Source organism: Dipodomys ordii, unplaced genomic scaffold, assembly GCF_000151885.1.
Source record: "Dipodomys ordii isolate 6190 unplaced genomic scaffold, Dord_2.0 Scaffold94, whole genome shotgun sequence".
Lineage (NCBI taxonomy): Eukaryota > Metazoa > Chordata > Mammalia > Rodentia > Heteromyidae > Dipodomys > Dipodomys ordii.
This window is the reverse complement of record NW_012267310.1, coordinates 1932038-1955827: the sequence shown is the minus strand read 5'-3', so window position 1 is coordinate 1955827 and position 23790 is coordinate 1932038. Positions and strand designations below refer to the sequence as shown.

At 37.8% G+C, this 23790-nt stretch overlaps 1 protein-coding gene across 4 annotated transcripts in view; it reads right to left on the bottom strand.

The window, feature by feature from the left end:
- Cnksr2 (connector enhancer of kinase suppressor of Ras 2) overlaps positions 1–8002 on the bottom strand; it is a 218586-nt gene extending 210584 nt beyond the window's left edge. For 2 of the 4 annotated variants that reach the window (XM_013026488.1, XM_013026490.1), the window contains exon 1: positions 7785–8002. In XM_013026488.1, coding sequence (XP_012881942.1) covers positions 7785–7848 — 64 coding nt within the window. In that variant the 5' untranslated portion in view covers positions 7849–8002. The remainder of the gene's footprint in view (positions 1–7784) is intronic. The other 2 variants (XM_013026491.1, XM_013026489.1) reach the window with 2 other exon arrangements.
- Positions 8003–23790: the final 15788 nt, after the last annotated feature.

Below are 23790 nucleotides of genomic sequence, written 5' to 3'. Positions count from 1 at the left end.
AGTATAAAAGACTCTTGGCAAACACATTACTTGAAAACACAATATTCTTTTTATCCAGTCTTATATGCATTATTAGAATGATGAGTATAGACATTCTTCATATATTAAGGTATATTGTATTCATACACTGCTTTGTTAAATGTCAACTCCTTTGTACAACTACTTATAGATAACACAATAAAGTTATTTTCAATAACAGCCCAGTGAAATAGTCACAAATTCCAAACAACTGGAATTTCAATTAACAGCTTTTTACCATAAACTCAAAGCAGTATGTCTATAAAAACTAAAAGCAAAAAAAAAAAGCAGTATGTCTACAGGTCACCTAGAAAGAAAAACTTGTATAATCCAAAATATTCCCCAGAGACAACTTTTTTTTGCATGTGAGAATTCTACATCAAACTGAATGCCTCTGATCTAATAGCTAGAAGGCATGGAAACAGCCTTCTGAATAAAGAAGACTTTGTGGCATTGATTTTAAGCAACATAGTTGCCAAGAGAGATTGCCAGGAAGCTCCTCCTGGACTAATATGTTGGGAAATGGGGAAGAAGCCCTGACATAACTCACTAGTTCCAAACTATATGGAACTTGGTTTCTAAATAAGCTCCAGTAGGCCAATAGTAAAATGAGCAATTAGACTACTATATGCTTATTTTGAACAACGTTAGCAAAAAAACCCCTACATTTTCTCTTGTATATGTACTTATAAATACTTCAGTGGCTTGTCTTAAAAAAAATATATAAATGAATTGCCCCAAATTAAAACAAGAACTTTTATCTCTGGAAGGAAAAACCACAACTCCTCAAGATTATGATCCTTTTTGAAAATAATGTAAATGAGTGAAGAAAAGCATAAGAAATAAATGCCTATAGTGCACATTTACAACACAACAAAATTATAGCAAGTATTCGGCCAATGTTAAGGTTACCCATTAATGCAATAATTAGCCATTTGGTTTATTAATCATTAAGCCTAGTATTTTATGTTTTGTAAATTAATAATATTTTGTAAATTAATAATATTTAAGTAGTTGTACAAAGGAGTTGCCATTCAACCCAGCAGTTTAGGAATACAATGCATCTTGAAAAATGTCACACCATAAAAGGTTTATTAATTACTTACATTATAAGCATAACCAGCATCTTGTTAGAAAATAGTTTTTATAATTTTTGATAAACTTGAAAAAAAAGTAAAATCCAGGATGTAGGCCAGACTTCTATTGATTTGTTGTAGGTATTACTTCAGTAAAAGTGTTGCAAGCCTGTTTTAAAATAACAGATGTATCCAAAACAAAATTTTAAAGTTCAAGAAAACAACATAAAAAAGGACACTGGACAACAATTAAAGGGAAAATAACACAATGTGTTTTCTTCTTATCTACCATTGTATCAGAAGACTATCCAACCTACCCAACATGACTAATTTCTAAGTACATTAATGCCAAGTAAATATCTAACAGTCATGTTGTGATAGTTAACATTGCATTCCAATTTTTTTTATCATATATTGATGTCAGTGCAAGTTTGGGGTTAAACAATCTTGGTTTCAAGATACTGTAACTATTACCTTGACTGAAAAGGTCATATTTTGCTCTTTGTGTAAAAAGGGATAAAAGGGAAGAAACAGAGTACATTCATTTTACCTTTTCTAAACCCTACGACCACATCTCAAACTTTTCCACTGATGTCCATAATTGCTGAACAGAGTGTACTCATAACCCTGGGAGGTATATGGAATGCAGCTTCAAACAGCCCGCTGCAAGTCTAACATTCCTGTTAGGCTTCTGCTCTCATCTTTAAAGTCAGACTAATTTTCTTTTCTACTTTATGGACATAATATCCATGTTTGCTTAAATATGAAAATAATGTTTAAAAATGCTTAGCAAAAATAAACTCTCCAGTTCCTTTGATTATTTGACTTTTCCCACCATAGAAATAAACCATTTTGAGGAACAGAGGCTTATATTATTCATAAAAATTGGATTTTACTCACTGAATGTTATCCAACACAACGATTCCATATTGAAGGCTATACTTACTGCTTTTAGACAGTAAGCCATGAAAAAAATCATAAAAATGAAAAGTTTTAGACTCCAGTTTTCTTTTCAAAATTACCTGCTCCCTCCTTTAAATTTGTAGAGCGGTTCCATCATTCTACTCCATTTCATAGAAGCTAATATTTTGTCTTTCACAATAAGGCTTATGTGTGAAGTACCATAAGGAAATCACATAGAAAGTTAGGATTTTTTTTCTGTTAGATCTCTAATCTTGTGCTACAAGTGAAAATGATAATTTATCATGGCATTAAGAACATAATTAATCCTTGAAAGCCTATCTTCATTCTTCATATAAAAATTTGGACCAAAACAATCTAAATATCCAACAACAACATGTTAATGATGTAATTATCTTCAAAATAACCCATTTTAACATCATTTCTAAATTATTCCTGAGAAACAGATTTAAAACAGCTGTACCAATGCAATACACATTCTTTGTGGGCTTATTTTTGGCAGTCCAAGTTTTATAATGTGGTATTTATTTAAACTCAGGACATGATGAGAGTTTTATTGTCTTTATGAAATGCAGATTTGTTCTTGTACTTTTTTGCCACCTACTCACACTCCTCCTTCACTTTCCCTCTCCTGCCCATCGCTCCCCTTCAACCAGACAACCCTAGACAAACCCTTCTGGTTAATCATTCTGTTTCAACTCCAGTCCCTTACAGTGTCTGTATATTAACACATACACTCTGTTTAGAATATGTCTTGATAGTTCAAATAGTTGATTAAACCACAGCCTCCCCTTAGACGTCTTCCTGATTCACAATATTTGCATAACGCAAACTTTAAAAAAATGACCACGTACAATTGTTGGTACCTGTCTCTGTATTGGCATAGGCTTGTCAATGTCATTGTCATTTCTTACAGCAGCCAATTCCTCTAAAACAAAGAATGACTTATGTAAAACAACTTATTAAAGCATCTTCTATGAAAATGCATTTAGTAAACAACATCTCAGGACCAGAATATAACCCATAAGCATATTGTCTCTTCCTAGTTAGGATTAAATTATGAATGTTAACCTAAGAAGCAAATGTTAACAACACTAAAAAAAAAAAAGGGCTTCTTGTGAACGATATATGTTAAAAGGTGTATTCTTTGCATAAAACTACAAGGATTTTCCAAAAATTTTTGGATCCCAAATAGATGAATGTTAGTGTATATCTAGTCACTTTGAATGATACAAAAGTCTATTTTTTTCTAAAAGAAGTTATGCAACCAATTCAATCAATTAAATTTAATATGCTTTTTATAGTATTTAGGGTTTTAAGTTCCTGACAGAAAATTACTTCTGATCTCTCCCTTAAGAAAATTTAACTCAAAATTATGACATTTTCCTCTTTCGATTAAGATAAATTTCAACCTAAGCTCTAGGTCCAGAAAGAAAAAAATTACTAAAGACCATTGTACCTGTCAAAACTTAGTTTGCCTCATTAGAAGGCATACATTCTCTGCTAAAGCATTTAAACTCAGCATTTAACTTTTTTACTGAATAGGCCTTACTTCCTCACTACATTTTCCTCTATTATAAGGTTGTGTGCAAAAGACTGGTTTTGTTTTTTATACCTAACATAATGTATCACATTTTCTCTCCTCAAGATGGCTGAGTCATGAAGACAGAAATTATTAAGTCAGAAAATTCTTCTTGTAAAAAAATAAAAGGTTTAAGCAGCAAAGAGTTCAGCAGTCAAGTATGGTATGGGTTGAGGGGGGAAAAGTCTTTAAAATTTAGATTATTTGAGGGATTATGATAATACAAGTTTGGTGAGCGTTAAGTTCCAAAGACCGCAAGAGAAGAGCAGCAATGCAGGTCTGGTGGTTTACTCTGGAAGCCATAACCATTTTATTTGACCTAGAGAGTAAAGATCACTAGAACAAAGATTTCATGGTGTGAGCTCATCTTAGAAACATAACTACCTTAGTCCTCTGGATATTTTGTCTCAAAGCTGGAAGAAGTCTGAAAAGAAAGCTGGAATTACAGGTGTGAGATGGACAAGGAAAATTAGTAATAAAATTACTAAGAAAGGCCCTGAAGTGTTCAGAGGTTTTTGTTGTATTTCAGTTAGTCTAAGAACAGAAAAGAAGTGAATTCAAGCATCTGCAGATAATGAGTTATCTCCAGGCTCTGAAACCAAATAAATAGGAACTAAAACTTAGAAACAAATATTAGCTTACTCTGCTGCCTAGGTTTTGTTTGTTTGTTGGCAGTGCTCTGCCACTGAGTATGCCCCTAGCTCTTATGTCCCGGGATCTTTTGTTCCCAGACTTATGCCTAGATCTTTATTCTCCCAATAATTCCTGTCTTTTTTTCACTTTGAAAAGATCTAAGATTTCATCAAAGCTACAAGAGGGCTGAGTATAATTGTCAATTGAAGAAGATTGAATTTATGTATCATAAGTATTTCATCTCCAAAAATACTTTTATAAAAATAATTTTAGTTCATTTAAAGATTTATAGGGTATCTCCAAATAGCCAAAATCATTATCAGAAAATTTCGGGAATATAACTACTTATTTTACTGACTCATAAGGAGTTTGTGTATCTGCTGCAACTAACACTGACAATGTATCACGTCAAATTTCCAGTCAATAGAAAATTTGGTGACTATTAACAGTGGAATTAGGGGTGCACAAAATTACATCTTATGTCTTTGATATTAAAATATAAATTTATATTTAAATGAAAAGTAATATGTCAAATGAATTGCTACGTGTAAAAGGCCCTTCAGAAATAATCTTCAATATATGCTACCAAACCTCAAAAATCATATCATTTTCCCCCTCCATTTTCCTCTGTGATGGCTAAGTTTTTGTAGCACTTCTATTAATTGTCTAGAATGATAAATACATGACCATATCTATTCTTTAATGGTTTCTTTTCTGTTTAGTAAAGAGGAAAAATATCTTAGAAAAAACATAAAACACATACCTTACTAAATAGAGTTATAATTGTTCATGATTGTGACCAGCTGAAAACATTTGCTATAAGCTTTAAATGTTAGGGATGATGAAACTGTCACATTTAGAGCATGATCTGGAGAACTCCCACAATGTTGTAGTCATCTGAGAAGCTTGTTAATTCTTTGGTACTGGCTTTATACCGTTATATATTATACAACATGAAATGAGGTTTAACCACCTCTGAGCTACAGTCAAGATTGGTAGGTGACTTTTAAAGCATTTTGAATGTAAGAAAAGGGTAAAAATATTTTGTAACTATCTTGTTAAAGTTTGCTTGGAGAAAAGAATAGAGAAAAATTAATTAGGGGAACAGTGTAAAGTACCAGTTGAGGAAATGTTCATTTCACTCAACTACTTTACAAAATGTCATTTTCTGATTGTATCTCTAAACAAATTCATGTGCGTATTACAGAAATGTAAGCTGTAAGCAATGTGGGACTTGAAACAGGTAACTGGGATCTGAAACAGGTAATTAAATCAGTCATTCTCTTGCAATCCTTTGTTACTGAAAGATACACAAATTCTGTCTTGGCTACCTCATTGATCTTTTCAAGGAGTGCTAAAAATGCGTCACCAACAGGTACAAAAACAAATTACTCAATGTGAATATTATGTGCACTTAAAATCACAGCTAGTTATGTTAACTTGAGTTCAAAGAACCTGCGTTTTAGGCCGAAGAGATTTTTAAAGGGCTGGAATACTTGAAAACTAATAATGGGTCATGTCAGATTACATGCATCATTTGTTGCACTTCCTCCAGTGGACTGAAACTGTAGAAAGAAGGGAAATTGCAAGAATGTAACGGGGTGGGAGTTAAAGAAGATGGAGTATGCAGCACTCACTACAAGCATCATGGGAATTAGTAAGAGGTAGTCTATGAAGGCAATCCAATTCCTAGGGAGGCAAGATAGCTTTTCTTTGAATATTGCAGCAACAAAATGAAACTAATCTTTTAGTCAAATTCAAAGAAAGAGTTTTAACTAAAAAGTCTTGCTTCCTGCATATACTGTTTCTTTATTCCATGAAGGAGAAACAGAGAAGACAGATGTTTTTCTATGTGTGAGAAAAGAGGGGGTGGGAGGGAAGAGAAAGGGGGAACTGGTAGGAATCTAGGAAGCTGGAATTTCAATAGCAAATATAGAAAGAGGATAGGCAGCAGAAACGATGAGCCACTGCAGGACTTTGTCTTAGTCATCTTTACAAACCCCATGGCACCTTAGCACAATGCTCAGAACACGGGGGACAGTGGATAAATAATGAGTTAGGTCTAATTCAATTCACTTAGATTTACCCTGGTGCTCTGCAGGTACAACGCACTTTCCACATATTAGAAAAAGAAAAGGTAAATGAAGAATAATGGGGCAAGTAAGGGATAAAAGGGAACCAAAATAAACCAAGGAAAATCCACAAGAATAAGTGAATGGGCAGAAAATGGGGAGACACAGAGGATGAGATTGAGTTTCTCTCCAACACGTTCAATCCATTTAAATCCCTCTACTTTTCAATTCCAAATACTTAGAACTTAGAAAGTCTCTGGCTGCTAAGCAAGCCCCTAGGACAGGTTCATCTCTAGAACAGACATATTCAGAGATAAGCCATGGAGAGTCTATCTTACAGAGTTTGTGGTCAAGGAGGTCTGGTCAAGTAGAACCTCCAGCCAAGCTTGCAACACTTGGCAAGTGTCTTCCAAGTCTGGCCAGGGATCCTTTATGACATCCCTTCCAGCCCCTCCTCAGTTGGGTCTGAGAAGGTTCTCTACAAGCCCCTGAACTCAGACAACAGAGGGAGGTAGTGAGGCAGGAAAACCCAGAACTAGAGAAAAAGGCCACATTTGCGATTAGGAAGGTGAATGTGTCTGGCTGTGGTTTGCCAGCGGCAAAAGAGGGTTGGGGGGGGGTAACCCTTCAAGATGGAAGAAATAAGTAGATACTTGAATGTGCACCACGCTACACTTGGCATTAACAAATACCAAAAAGAAAGAAGAAGAAGAAAAGCTTCGACGTTCAAAGCCTCCATCTGCCTGAATCTGAGGAGGCAAAAAGAGTCCAGAGGACGCACAGGGGATTGTGGGGAGCCCCTCACCCCAAACCAGCCCAGATGATGTCCCATGGGACGCACATTTCCCCCCACCTGAAAGTCACTCGCTCCTACCTCAGCCTACCTCAGCCCCAACCTCTACAGAAGGGAGGGGCTCTGGTTCCAAACCGGGGCGACCGCATCTTGACCCCATTATGCAGACTTAAAAGTTGCCAGGAGAGTTGGCGCTGGAGAGGGCACCTGGCAGGGGCAGCCACCCAGGGGGCGTCAGGTTTCTAGGAACAAAGGGGTTGGCAAATGAGGCTATCAGGGAACCAGGTCCCGGGATGGTGTGGGGGGGGCGGAGAGTTCCCTCCCTGATCTGGGAGAAGAGGGTCACCGTGTCCTCTCAGCTTTGGGGGTGCGCTTAGGAAGGCTGGGGGAGTGGGCAAGATGCGCTGGGATTCCTTTGCCCAGCTCCTTGCTTTCCAACCAGGTGGCGCCCGCCACACTCTGGCTTTGCGCGCCCCTCCGGCTGAAGACAAAAGGAGATCGGGGGACCCCAGGCCCCTGCCAGTCGTCCCCCCACCCTGCGCCAACGCCCCGGCTAGTGCACTACGATCCGCTGGTGGCAGATCCGATGGCAGGCTGTGCCAAGGCAGGCGCCCCTCTTCCCCCCCCCTCATGCCAAGACCCCAGTATCCCAGGAGCCGCCTCGCCCTCCCCCAAAAGCTGGCATGTACCTTTCATCCAGTCCACGACTTGACTCGGAGACCATTTGCTCACTGGTTCCATGATGAGAGCCATGGGCACCGCGGGTGGGTTCCGCGTGGAGTGCAGAGCTCAGCCACCCAAACCAAGTGAGCAGCCGGAGCCGCTCTCAGGTGGGGTCTGCAGCCGGCCGCAGCCTCCCGGGGTGGCCCCCCCGCGATGCACGCGGAGAAAGCAGGCGGCTTTTGTGCCGGGGCCTCGAGGGCTCTACGGTGTCTTCAGCCGACTGCGGGCAGCAGCGCGCTGCGAGCGAGCGGCGGGCGCCGAGGGAAGCGTGCCTGGGAAGCGTGCCGGGGTCGCGGGAGGGGCTCCGCGCTCGGTCCGCTCAGTCCCAGCTGAGGCAGCAGCAGTGGTGGCTGCGCCACTGGGCTCCGTTCTCACTCCCTCAGGGCTTCCTTCCGTTCATGGCTTGAGCTGCTGCAGACAAGGGGGTCGAGGCACTAAGGGGAAGAAAGCTCCGCCGCACACCCCGCAGCCAACTTGCCCGCTCGCCTCGCGAGCGCGGGAGTGAAGCCCCCGGCACGACGAGCTGCTTGGCGGAAATGACGAGGGGCCTCCTGCCACCCAAAATATCTCTCCGCAGCCCTCGGGTGCGGGGCGCGCGCTCCAACGAGCCCCCCGCCCCGCTCGCTACCGCGCGGTCCCGCCCCCGGGGCCGACGGCAGGCGAGTGAGACGCGTGCGCCTGCGCGTGTCCGCACGAGGCAAGAGCCGGGGGGTCTGTCTGCCAAGAAGGCAGGTGCGGGCTGCTGGCAGCCTGGCAGTTACCTTTCCTCCCTGGGGGGTCCGCTTGAGCCCCGAAGTACGCGTGCGCAGCAGTAGCCAGCCAGGAGAGCCAAGAGTGCTAGTTCCCCCCCTACCCCCCCCCCTGGGTCGGTCAGTCAGTCAGTCAGGTGCCCAGTGGCATGAGCCAGCCGTGGCTGTGAGCAGTGAGACGGGGCTGTTCACTAGTTGAACACTGAGAGTTGGGGACTCTGCTCACCGGGGGAGAGGGGACGCCACGGAAGCGCGGAGGTTACAGAGAGCCCTGGGGCTTTCCTTGCTCTCGGTGGGCTTAGCAAGATGATTCCTGTGCATGCCTATGGAGAACCGTGACACGGAAAGCTGTAGACGGCAACCCGGCTCCGCTAGCCGAGATTGCAACAATGATGAGGCAGCAAGATCAGTGTACTTGCTGAATGATCTCCTCCACACTCCCCATAATAAGCGGGGTCTGGATGTCCAACATTGACTGTGTCAATGGCAAACTGCCTGTCGTGCTGATCCTGACACAGGTCTCTCTACCACCACCCTCCACCCCTCCCCACACACACACCACATGCCTTCTCCAAGGGCTGTTTGGGGTTTTCAGCCAACTCCTCCAACACTGATTGCTCCCAGGACCAATTTCAGAGGATGTCATTTTGTCTTCAAATGTTCTTATATAAGAACCAACGGGTAGCAACATGATGCTTCAAACCTTTTTTTCTTCAAAATTCTTGCACAGGCTACAACACAATCCTCAGTCAAATACAGTTTTGCCTAGTGAGTCTTCACATTAAATGACAAATAATCCTAGAGAATACAGATAGAAACTCTCAACCACCATTACAGGCATTTTTTCCCCTGTCTTCAATGGTTTCTTTGACTAAAAGAGAAACTTTGTTATTTCTGTCATCATTTCAACAACGTCAACAGGAGTTGCCAGTTCCCCCAGTAACCATTTTTTCCCTAACTCAATTTTACAAGCTACAAAATTTCCATTTTGTGCATCAGCATGACTTGATAACCCCCTTCCCATGCACACATCAAGAGCTGAAACAGAAGTAATTAAAATATTGAAGTTTTCATGCTCACAGTGCAAAACAATGTTTACTAATACTTGTGTTTGGACTTGTTTACCATTGTAATAACCCAAAATTTACAATACATGTGAAAATTTGGAAAGAAATTTGGAAGATTAGACAAGTCTACACTCACAGGACTCAGGGCATTTTCCTGTCATAAATTAGATCATAATTGTCATTACCAATTTGTTATTGCCTGACCAAGACTGAAAGGTACTATATTTCCAAGTGCTTACATTTTTATTTTATCTAAGAACAAATCATATTGGTATTTCTAGAAAAGCCCATTTCTAATGTCCATAATTTATGGAGCAGGTTTACTATTTTTAAATGAAATGGATACAATATTGGCAAGGGTTACCATTGTAAAATAAGATTACAAGTAATTTTCTCAGACGTGGGAAAGTGGCTAAATGGTAGAAAGCTTGCATAACATGTGTGAGGCCCCAGCTATCATCTTCAATGTCACAAAACAAAGTAATTTTTATCAAAATAATACTATTGTAAAAGTAGACTTTTAATTAACAAGGTGCTAAACACTTTAAGTTGATATTATCCTTACAACAGCTTTATCATTAGGCATACTTTACAGATGAGAAAACTTTAGGCATTACAGCCATTTTCTTTCTCTAAATTTATTATACATAGTTTAATAAATGCTAACTAAATTAATGAACAAGGCTTAGAAAGGTTAAATAATTCATCTCAGATCATGGTGCATGATTAGCACTAAGTTAAGGTGATTCCAGAATATGATCTTTGAAAATTTTAAAATGCTTTGTATCCATGTCACAAAATGAACAATAACACTGAATAGAAGGTCAATTGGATAATAATGGGATATGTTTCATCAGAATAATAATTACAAAGATGTTGGAGTCACCATGAGTAGTCCTGCCTGACCAGTACTATAGCCAATAACAGTGATGACATAGGAAGGGATAAAATTTTCTTAATGTACCAAAATGCACAACCAGTGACTTGGGTTTCCAAGACGCTCCATGAGTCATGTTGCAAGCAAGTTAAAACTAAAATTTCCCTTGCGGAATAAGTGGAATAGCAATCAATAAAAATGTCAAATACCAAGATATAGTAAAAAGAAATGTGTATCTCATGAAAAAGATGTGTCAAAGAAGATTAGAAGAATAAAAAATGATCCCAGAGAAAAGATTTGAGGGAATGGATTTGAACATATTCTCCTTCATCTATGTTTCAATTGAGATTTACTTGTCTTTATCATCTAAAACAACTATAAAACTCATGTGCTTGTAGAGTTACACTATTTACTACAATCAACAAAGGCCTAAGTATTTCTCCTAAATCCTCCTCCCTCAGGTTTCCCCCCACAAAAATATAGCATTTGGCTATGGTTTTGACAATATAATCTACATTAATCTTTCACTTAAGCTGTTCAGAAAGCAACTGGCTTTTCACTTTAAATATTCTTGATTGAGAGAAAAAAAACGATTAATTCACCATTGCCCTCACTATTATTCTTAACTTCATATGACTCAGCTAAATCATTCCTGTATTATTCTCTACATCTTTTCAAATAAACTAGCTTTTCGATTCTTGGGCCTGTTGTTCAAAATTTAATATCTTGCTCCATTTTCATAAACATAACAAGCTGGGCAGCTCATTTTTTCCTTTTCTTAATACATAATACAATCTTAAAGGTTAGGGAGGGAGGTGTCATAAAATACATATGAAAACATGGTGCACTAAATGGTATGATAGCACATATATTTTAACAGTCTAGATGTAAAAACCAAACTCTGAATCTTTGGACACAGTCTTAGATTCTTTTTGGAAGCAAGCAAAGTCAAAATATTAAGCTAATTAAATTAATTGAAGAAATATCTTTTTGTGAATGCTAGTACTAGGGTTTGAATTTAGGGCCTAGGCACTGTTCCTTAGTTTTTCACTCAGGGCCAATACCCTACCACTTGAGTCACAGCTACATTTTCAGCTTTTTTTGGTTAATTGGAGATCAGAGTCTTGTAAACTTTCCTGCCCAGGCTGGCTTTGAACCATGATCTTTAGATCCCAGCCTCCTGAGTAGCTAAGACATAACTTAATAGCTAAGGCTATTAAGGTGTTAGAAGCCATAAAAAATGAATTACTTGAAATGATCTTTCCTAATCTGTGAACTTGTTTTTAAAATGATCTCTTAATCCAACTTATGCCACAAGTTCTGACAGTATTGTCTTTTAAAAAAAATTATTTATTGTAAAGGTGATGAACAGGGGGGTGACAGTTACATAAGTAAGGTAATGAGTACATTTCTTTTTGAACAGTGTCACCCCCTCCCTCATTTTCTCCTGCTTGCCCCTCCCTACTCCCTTTCCCCCCAAGTTGTAAAGTTCATTTCCAACATAGTGTCTAGTGAATATCATTGTCTTTTGTATTCTTCTTGCTTAGATTTCAGTAAATCATTAAATCCCTTGACCAAAATATTCTCAGTTGAGGCTTTATATTGAAGTGATTCTTGTTATCTTCAAAGAATTTGCAAATGGTCCTCTAACTGGAATTTTGGTATCAAGACACAGAAAGGTGGACTTTACTGGAAGAAGAATCTGCAAGTCCTTCTCTTTGGGGCCAAAGACAGGAGTAAACAATGTAAATATTTCTTTGGAACTGTTAGCAAAGGGTTTTAACTTCTGTAAAGCAAGTTATTTTATAGGGGTCTTAATCTTACTATTTCTTTTTCAAAGCTACTTGCTCTGCTTCAAATCTCAGAGTTACCATGCTAGGCACATTTTAATGGTTTTAGTTATTTAACATTTAGATAAAATATTTTCACAGGAAAATTTTCCCAGTTTGCTAAGAGTTTGCCTTTTAGCTATAACTGTCTTTACTTTCTAGATTTCTTGCTTCCTTAATAAATAATATATATTTCTCTCTCTTTTTTGAATGAGCTAGTCACTAAACCATAGGACAACTGTGTGGATAGTTCTTGTCCTAAAGTAGAGAAAAGGACCAGAGCCTCCATTTTTTTCCATTTAGTTTTGTATAGACTCTTCCTATAATTCCTAATTAGCTGCTTTACACTGTTTTCTTTGGTTAGAAACTTTATCTAGGCCATTCTGATAAGACTAATAATGATAAACCCAATGCAAATTATTCCCAACAACAATATAAAAAAACCTTGATCCCAAGAGAGCTCAATGAAATTTCTGAACAATAGTTTTTTCTTCCAAGTATAAATCAACAAACATCCATAAATTTAGAACTAAAGTCCCTAGTATAACCAACCACCTGATAGCAATCTGTCTAAGTTTCTAATTATCACAGAAGCAAGTAGGAAGAAACTTTAACTGTAAATAGGCCTTCAGTGCACTGCTTTAGGCAAAATTACCCTTTAGATTTATCAGGGAGAACAAGGGCCCCCGGAGAGGATAATTCAATTAGTAGAATACTTTCTTTGTTGTTTTGCCTCTAAGGTAAACTGTATTAAATCAAGCCATGTCCGTTCTCAACCAAGATTTACAGTAATCCTCTCTGAGTAAAGAAAAATTGGCCTGATTTGAGGTTATTCCAATGGAGTTTTTAAAGGGCTCTTTTCCAGTGCTGCCCCCTGCTGTATTAATCACAGTCTAATAAAAATCACAGAACCCACCAAGATTAGTTTTTCTTAATACGTAAAGCCCTAGCCCACCAGGGATGTTTCCAATGCACTCAACAGCCATTAATGAAGGGCATATAAGTTCATTATTCAACAGTTTTGAACCATCAGAGTGATGGCTCCAGTTATAGGCTATGATCAGAAAAGTTGATTGTGTGCACACTGATGACCACAGTACTCATAGACTGATAGGGGAAACAGGAGTATTCATAGTTCACTCAATAGAATAATATGATCTTTATGATTATTAATAGATAGTCCTAGTATCTATCTAAAGAAGAATACCTGAGAGGTAGAAGGAAGACTACACGGAGAGGACAATGCCTGAATAAGATCTTAAAGGATGACAGACAAACAATTCAAAAAGTGTTTTTAGACAGAACAGTGTGAAGGAAGTTATCCAATATTATATGTTCATACTTGGCTGGCTAATATTAAAAAGCAATGCAAGCCAGGTACCACTGGCTCATGCCTATAATCCTAGCTACTGAGGAGGATGAAGCAATCTGAGGTAGGAAAGTCTGTGAGATTCTTATCTCCAATTAACCAGCAAAATCCAAAAGTAGGATCATGGTTCAAGTACCACCCATGAACAAAAAACAAGATAAGTGATTCTGAGTTCAAACCCCAATACTGGGGGGAAAAAGCAAAGCAAGAGGAGACAGGAGACAAGACTGATGGGGTGGGAAACAGAGAGATACAAACTGTCTACAATAAAAACATTGAAGAATTTTGAGCAATGCAGTAGCCAGTTATATTTAGATTTCTGTTTTATATAGGCTACTTTGGTAGCCATGGGGAATAAAATTCAAGAAGCATAGCAGTGAGGACTGTCAACTTAGAGGATGTGGCAATAGATCAGTGGAATGATGAGTCAGGTCAGTGGAGGTGGAGATGGAGAGAAAAAGATCGATTTAATAAATAGCCAGTAGAATTTGATGATTCACTGGATATGAGAAGTTAGGGGAAAGGCAATATCAAGATTGATTCCCAGGATTCCAGATTGGGTAAAAGGGTAGATTATTTCATCTCCATATAACAAACAGAATAGAAAAAATCAGACTTTGGAGGAGGAATTAATAGGAGATAGGACTTCTCTTTTGGACATTCTAAACACAAAGTACCTGTGAGATATGAGACAACCAAGAAGGAATTTATAGGCTGGTCCGGGTAGCACCTATGTGTAATCTCATCCACTCAGGAAGTAGAGATTGCAAGGTTCATGGTTCAAGGCCAGCCTTGGTTAAAAAAAATTAGCAAAACCTCCATTTCATTCAACTAGCAGGTCATGGTGGCACATACTTATGATCTCAGCTACATGGGAGGCATAAGAAGGAGAATCACAGTCTCAGGCCACCTAGGGGCAAAAATGTGAGACATTATCTTAAAAATGACAACAATTAAGCTGTGGAAGAAGCAAATGTCAAAATGAGAAAGTGTGTCCATGGGACATTAACTTTTCACAAGTTGAATTTCTTCTACCTTTCCTCAAGGCCTACCTATGAAAATACTTTATTCAGATGGTTCCACAATGAATGAACTATTTTTCAACTTACCCATTACTACTTGTATTACTCTTTCAGACATTACTAATGATACTTACTGCTACCTGATTATTCTCTCACCTCTTATAGATTGATGGCACCCTTTAAACTGGCCTGGCTTGGAAATCCCTACTTCTTATCGGATTGTATAGAAACAGCTTTTCCACATAGCACGCAGGCCATGTAGGCAAGAACCAACCATAGCATAATGCATATTTCAGCAGGGTGCCCTGCAATCCTCCCCAGAACATGGGAAAATACACTTGTGAGAAGCTGTTGTGATTCATTTCTCATTTGCCAGCTTGACTCCAGTGAGTCACAAGACTTGCCATATAACCTCAGCTTGAGATCTAGTTTCAGAATATAAAACTGTTTAGTTATGGTTTAGAATTGACTTCTCAGAGAGAATGACATGTGTCATCTATCCATCCAGTCTCTTAGATTTGGTATTCTCTTATGAGACTAGGGACAAGAGGAGCTGACACTGTACTGTTCTTGCCTTGCTATCTATGTAAATAATGAACTTTAAAATATCCATTTTGGGTTGTTGTCTCCTTACTGACTGAATCTAAGGAAGTGTGACTAGCCAACTTAGCAGCTGCCACAACACTGTAGATTAGGTACTGCTTGACCACTGGACACAGATCTGATCTAGGAAATCCATCAATATTCCCCAAAGACATGAGCTCTGCTGAACCTCTGCCTGAGTAAAGTAGGCCAGTTCAGGATGGCCTAGTAAATCAGCAGCAGCAGCAGTAGCAGAAGTAGCAACTTGACTCAAATTTGAAAGACTACAATGTTTCTAATCACTGAGGCTCCCTAAGATTACTATATAATTAATTTTAAAAACCCATGTTAATGTTTAAGGTTAAAAAACAAAGCAAGGCTGCAATCTAAGCTGTGCATCTTGAGTTTTAAGATTATTTATATTCAAAGCACTTAGACTTTGAATTTTTTCTCAAATTAAAAATATTAGATCAGCCAGGCACTGGTAGCTCACATCTGTAATCCTAGCTACTCAAGAGGCTGAGATCTGAGGATCGCCGTTCAAACCAGGCCCAGCAAGAATGTCCACAAGACTCTTCTCTCTAATAAACTACTCAGAAAAAGCCGGAAGTGGCTCTGTGGCTCAATTGGTAGAGCACTAGCCTTGAGCATAAAGGGACTCAAGGACAGTGCCCAGGTCCTGAGTTCAAGCCCCAGGACATACAAAAAAATTACGTCCATTTTCATCTGAACATTTAGCAGTCTTACTTGGTAGTGGCAAGTGTGAAGTGACAAAATTGATGCTAGATAACCAAAGAAAGGTCCTGTTTATAAGGTAATTAGTAAACTCTATGAACAAGAGGCTCATACCAAGTAGGACAAATAAGTTACCCAGTGATTAAAAAAATATATCCAGAAAGAAATGATCATTTAAGCTTTTCACTTCTTCTTAACGTTTTCTAGATTATGAAAGGAAACTTAGTTACTTTGGTGGTGAAATTAAATTATTTTCTTTGCTTACTCTTAGAAATGATTTCAAATACTCAGAAGCACACTGTAAATTCTCCTTTATTACTTTATCAGGATGAACATCTACTTTGTACAAACCCTGTGCTAAATATAAAAGGAAATGAAACATGGTTGCTATCCTCCAATATTATAAATCAAAGCATGAAAACAGATACTTTTCACATAATATAGAAAGTGAAGTAACAGAGCCATGCAAAAGTATTTTCAGTATATTTTATAGAAATAAATGAACATCAAATGAATAAAGGAATAAACATTTCTCTATATTAGAAAATGAATATATTATTTGTATGAACAATATTTGTAGTCTGTCAACATTTGTTAAATGCTGTACCAAGGATTGGAATAAATGCCTTGGGAAATTATTGGATATAGGAGATAAGTTTCCTGATCCCATAGAGCCTATGATCTAGTGGAAAACGTACATTAGGTTATTTAGTATAAACAATACATATGTTACATATAACATTATATATAGAAAATGCAGATCATGAAAAGAGTCGGTATGAATATATAAGGTACACTGATAGAGAACAACTCAGGTGCAGGAGAGATGAAACCTCTCGAAGGACAAAAGATTTTTCTGAATAGGTGATCTTTAGGCATAGTTGTGAGATTTAAAAAGAATATAGGCTTAATCTATTTGCACTCTCCATAGAGACTGTTACATTTCAGCTAATTCATTTGTAACCTCTTGCTTACCACCCAAAGTGTTTACTTGTAGATTTCTAAGCATGTTCTAGCTACCATAAATGAGGGAAACCATACAACCTATGTTTCTCTGGTTCTGGTTTACTTTGCTTGATATAATTTTTTCCAAGTCTTCCATTTCCTTATGAATGCTACAATATCATTCTTTCTGATGGATGAGTACAATTCCATTGTGTATATATACAACATTTTCTTAATCCATTTGTCTACTGAGGGGCATCTGGGCTGATTCCATGTCTTGGCTATGGTGAGCAATGCAGCAATGAACATGCTTGTGTAGCTTTAGTGTGGCCTTGTTTGTGGTCTATTGGATAAATGCCAAGGAGTGGAATTGCTGGGTCACAGGGTAGTCCTATGCTTCATTTTTTGAGGAAACTCCATACTATTTTCCAAATACCAGGAAATGGGTACTCACAAGAGGGAGAATGGGGTCAAGGGGATTGGGGTAGTAGAATGAGGGGGAAACAAGGAGAATATAGGCAATAATTCATTATATATACCACAGTATTGAGAAATATTTGCGAAGGGGTGCATCAAAGGGAGGTGAAGATGCTGAAATGGTGACACAGATCAATGAGATGTACAAGACACTATGTTGAAAATGAACTTTACAACTTTGGTGGGGTGGGAAGAGTTGGGGAGGTGAGGAGGGAAGGGATGGTAGGGGAAAAACAAAGGAGGGGGTAACAGTGCTGAAAAGGAAATGGACTCATTACCTTGCTCATGTAACTGTAACCCCTCTGTACAGTATCTGTACAATAAAAATATATTAAAAACATAATATAAAGCCAGGTACCAGTGGCTGAAGGCTATAATTCTAGCTACTCAAGAGTCTGATATCTGATCAGGATCATGGCTTGAAGCCAGTCCGTGTAGCAAAGTCTGAGAGAGTCTATCTCCAAAATAACCAGCAAAAATCTAGACTAGGGGCATGGTTCAATAGTAGAATGCTAGCCATGAGCAAGTGAGCCTAGAAGATTAAAATGGAAGTACATAAAAATGTACCTACTTGTAACCCCTCTGTACAGTATTTTCACAATAAAAACATAAAAAAAAGACTATTAGGCTGGGTGCTGGTGGCTCACATCTGTAATATTCGGTATTCAGGAAGCTGAGATCTGTGGAAAGAGGTTCAAAGACAGCCCAGGCAGGAAAGTCCGTGAGACTCTTATCCCCATTTAGCCACCAGCAAACCAGAAGTGGAGCTGTGGCTCACAGTGGCAGGGCCTAACCTTGAGCAATAATTGCTCAGGGACAGTGCCTAGGCCCTGAGTTCACGGCCCATGACTGGAAAAAACAAACAAATAAACAAAAAAGCCACAAATGACTATTGGTTGTCAGGTGCTGGTGGATCATACCTATAATCTTAGCTACTTAGGAAGCGGAGACTTTGAAGGATCAAGATTCAAAGCCAGCCAAAGGAGAAAAGTCTGTGAGAGTCCATCTCCAATTAACCAACAAAATGTCAGACTTGAGGCATGACTCATATGGTAGAGCACCAACCATGAGCAACTACAAACCCTAGTGTTGAAACCCTAGTGTTGCCAAAAGTTAAAAGAAACACTCTATTGTAATGTAATTTCTTTTATGCAATGAAATCAACCAGTCTCCAGAACATAAGATAGAATTACTTTTTTTTAATTCCACTTTCAACTTTCATATACAGTGGACATATAATGTGTTTCTTGAATGTAAATAAAATAAAATGTAAATTCGGAGGAGATAGAAAGCATTTCACAGATTTACAGAGAAAAATTGGAGGAGTTTGTGTATGTAATATGAAAAGAGAGGAACAACCACATTAAAAAAAATGGGACATTCGTTAGTTGGAAAGTACAGTCTGTCCCTCAGCAATTCTAATGGAGCATACTTCATAACTCCTCCTGTGTCACTGACTTCATGAAGATTCACCATATGTTTTCTAAGTAAGAAACCTTATTTTTAGAATATATTATTTCTAAGCTTGACTGAAGCAGAATATCTTAGAGATGATACACCATTTTCCATATCATACAATTTTAAATTCACCCAATTTTCATGGGATTTAGAAGCTGCTAGAAGAAATAGGAATCAGTTAAGAATGAGAATCAGATAGCATTTTCTTGCTACCCAAGCAAATAACTTTTTGCAAAAGTCCTATGTGATAGATAATGATCCAGCCCTTTTCAATTTGCATGTGATTACTTTTAATATTCTATAAAACAATATTTTTATTGGTTTATTTCATGGTAGATTATGGTCATTAAGAGAATGAAGGCATTACTGTTTGCTTTTTTTGAATGTGTTCAGATTTTTAAATTGATATAAAAGATTTATTATTTGATACAATGACTTGCAAGGTACCAGATGCGTGGCAATTTTGAAATAAAGATTTAAGGCTTTACATCTGCTTAGCTATTAATTGGAATGTATAAATTCAAAAGGAAAAATTAAGGATTCTTTCAGTGCCAACCCTTTTTTTTCATTGACATCTATGTCCTCATCAAATTTATCTCAGAGTTAGCAGCATAAATTACATTTTATAACTTATGTGAAAATAAATGTGTAAATTTATTTTAAAACACGCAAGTTCCTCAGAATTTGTAGAATTGCAAATTATGTGGTGCATTAGGAAAAAAGTTACATTGGTAGTAAGAAGCGATGGAATAGCCGGGAACTGGTGGCTCATGCCTGTAATCCTAGCTACTCAGGAGGCTTAGATAGGAGGATCGCAGTTCAAAGCCAGCCTGGGCAGGAAAGTCCATGAGACTCTGATCTCCAATAAACCATCTGAAAGCCAAAAGTGGTGCTGTGGCTCAAGTGGTAGAGCGCTATCTTTTACCTGAAGAGCTGGGGGACAGCATTCAGGCCCAGAGTTCAAGTTCCACAACTGACAAAAATAAGAGGAAGAAGAGATGGACTTCCTAACTTGAAATTTATAGGTATATAATTCTTTTTTAATAGTTTTTTATTGTAAAAATACAGTTACATGAGTATGGTAATGCGTACATTTCCTATGGAGCCTTGTTACCCCCTCCTTTGTTTTTCCCCTCTTTACCTCCCCAACTCCTCCCTCCCCACCCCAAGTTGTAAAGTTCGTTTTCAACATAGTGTCTTGTGCATCTCATTGTTACAATGGATCAACCTGTATCATTATTTCAGAATTTTGTTATTTCCCTTCCCCTCCATAAATTAGAAAAATGTATATACAAGATGCAGGGCACCGGAATCAAATACAGTGAAAACGGGTTATACTGTGGGTGAAGAACATACAAGAGAAACAAAAACATCACATAGTACATTATAAGTACATTAAAAACAATAGCAAGAAAGAAAAAAACCACTTGTGTCCCTATTTTGGGGTTCATTTCACTTAACATCATCTTATATGGTCATATGTACATAGCTTTTGACCTTTTTTGCTTGTCCTAGACTTATGCTAGTTATTGCAAATAAGGGAAACCATGGGACCTATGTTTCTTTGGGCCTGGTTTACTTCACTTAATATAATTTTTTCCAAGTCTTTCCATTTCCTAAACAATGGGACGATGTCATTCTTTGTGATGGAGGCATAGAATTCCATTGTATAAATATACCACATTTTCTTGATCCATTCATCTACTGAGGGGCATCTGGGTTGGTTCCATATCTTAGCGATGGTAAATAATGTTGCAATAAACATAGTTGTGCTGGTAGCTTTAGTATAGCCTTGTTTTTGATTGTTTGGGTAAATGCCCAAAAGTAGGATTGCTGAGTTATAGGGGAGCTCTATGTGGAATCTTTTGAGGAACCTCCATGCTGCTTTCCAAAGTGGTTGAACAAGTTTACACTGCCATTATAGGTATATAATTCTGAATAGACCATATAATTCCAGTAACCCTTGGTATTTCCATCTGCAGTCAGGGCTTCCAATATCTTATGAGATGCTCAGAAAAATATTGTGCCCTGTTGAATACATACACAAAATTTCAACCTTCTGGTATGAATCATCTCATGGAATAAGAAAGATCACATGCAAAATTTTCCCAAGCAAGAAAATGAAACTATAGGCACTTGGGAAAGATATATTTGGAAGATGTTAGAGTTCACTAAATCCAACATTTAATGGAAAAATACTATTCATCCAACAAGTCATCAACATTGTGGAATAGGAAGTTCCCATCTATTTCTCCACAGATACACCAAGTAGACATACTGACATACAGTTCAATTCTCTCCCCTCAAAATCCAGAATCCATCTGAAAATGTCCTACATACCAAATGGCTGGTATTCATCAAAATGAGTAGAAAAGCTAACACTGCCTGAGTTGAGTATTTTTGAATGAATAAACTCGATTGCAAATGTATTCCTGAGAGGTGAGCAGTTTATAATACACATATAATGTCCAACTTCTCCAGTTTTTACTGAAGGGCTTAGCCTGTAAATTCTTTTCTAGAGTAACAGTAGGGAAGGACATCTGAGCATTCTCACAAAACACAAAGAACAAGGGAGAAGGAGAAGAACTCTGTAAAAATTTTCAGGAATATAGCCACTCTGATCACTCCAGCTTCCAACTTCCCCTATGGAAAGAGTTTGGCTTATACCCTTTTCTAGTAATTTCTGAGGCTGGCCTCTAACAAGTTAGTATCTCGAAATCAAAGAAGGAAAGACAGAGTAAATTACATTGATCTTAAATGGGATGAACAGCATTTTCTGTAATTTCTTCCCTTGCTAGTCTCAACAATAACTTTCCCCCTATAAATTCTCTGTGGAAGAAGGCCTTTTGTGGTAACCTTCATCAATATGAGGTGACCTTCTTTGTTTCTTCTGACTAATTCTGAAGTCAACATTTTCAGAAATGACTATTGCTGTTCCTGCTTATTTTCAGGTTTTACTTGCTTGGAATAACTTTTTCCATCCTTTCATTTTCTGGCTGTGTGTTTTTGCTGGTAGAGAGGTTTATTTTTGTAGTAGCACACAGTTGGGTCTTGTTTTATAATTGAATCCAACAGTCTGCTTTCATTGGATAATTGATGACATTATTAACATTCAGAGTTATTATTTAAAAGTATGTGCTAATTACTGCCATTTTTGCTGTTTTTATAATAATCTTTCATTCTTTTCTAATCTTCGTATGCCTATCTACTCTTCTAGTTAGAATTTTTTCCATTCTCTATACTCATGGTTTTATTTATTTTCCTCTATCATGTGTAGGATTTCATGGAGTATCTTCAGCAGTTCATACCCAGTAGTCATGAATTCCTTTATATTGTGGTGTGTGTGTGGTGTGTGTGTGGGGGGGTGGGTGGGTGTGTGCGCGCGTGCACGCGCGCCAGTCCTGGGGCTTGAACTCAGGGTTTTGGTGCTGTCCCTAAGCTTTTATGCTCCAGGCTAGTAAAATCACACACTTCGGACTTTTTTTTTGGTGATGAATTGGAGATGAGATTTTTGGTCTTTCCTACCTAGGCTGGCTTCAAACCATGAACCTCAGATCTCAACTTCCTAAGTAACTAGGATTACAGATGTGAGCCACTAGTGTTCAGCTTTAAATGGTCATATTTTTTAAATCATGAAATGTCTTTGTTTCTCAATTTTGAAGGGCAGCTTTAGTTGACACAGTAATCTAGGTTGACAGTTACTTTCTTTCTAGGCATGAAATGTATCTTTCCATGTCCGCTTAGCTTTTAGTTTTGTTGGGAATTCTTATTTGCTGATGGGTTTGCCTTATATGTGACTTGGTGTTTCTATTTTACTGCTTAAAATATTTTCTTTTTCAGTGTTTGGACTATGATATGTTATGAAAACTTTTGTTTATGACCATACATATTTAACATTCTATTAGCCTCCTGTAACTGGATTTCCATTTATTCCCAAGATTGGTGGATTTTGTCATTATTATTTTTTAATGACTTTTTAGTTTGTACTTGTCCTTTTTGTAAGCTAAGGACTTGTAGTTTGGTCTTCTAATGGTGTCCCAAAGATCTTGTGTGATCTGTTCATACTTTCTATTTTTTTCTATTATTGTAGAATGTTTTGTCTACCTTGTTTTTAAGTCTTGATATTATTTCATCCGATCTAATTTATTGGTAACTCTTTCAGCTGAGTTTTATGTTAGTTTTGAACTCATTTTCAAAATTTAATTTCATAATCTCTATTACTTTATGGAATTCCTTGTTTATATTCTGAATTATCTATTTTATTCCATTCAGGTGTTCATTCATGTTCTCTTTGACTTTGTTTACTAATATAGCTGTTTTTAAACTTCTTTGTCCTAGGATTTCATCTTTTTCACTATCATTAGAATAAGTTAATGAATAAATGCTAATATATGGAGGATTTACCTTATTGATTTTCTTGCACGTTTACTGTACTTCTGCAAGATGATTTTCATATTTGCGACCAAATCATTGGCTGAAAACTTTAATTTAATTTTTCATTTGAAGAAGTCTCCAAGTTTCTGACAATTCTAAGTCATGACAGGGTTGAGGCATAGTTTCTAACTGCAATGAGTATATTAATCAAGAACCAAATATCCATCCAAAAATTAAAGGCACAGGGCCAACCACAGAGAGAAGAAAAAGAAGTGCAATAGCAACTATCATCTATAGACATTTCAGTGATGGAAATAAGTCATATCCAGTCAAAAACAATTAACTCCACAACTTTAATAACAGAGGGAAAAGGAGCAAAGATAATCCTTCAGGAACTAAAAAGATATTAATGAAGATATAAATGGAAAACATAGCAACATATTAGAAAGAAGAGAAAATAGGAAAAAGGGCAACCTATTGAAAGGGGG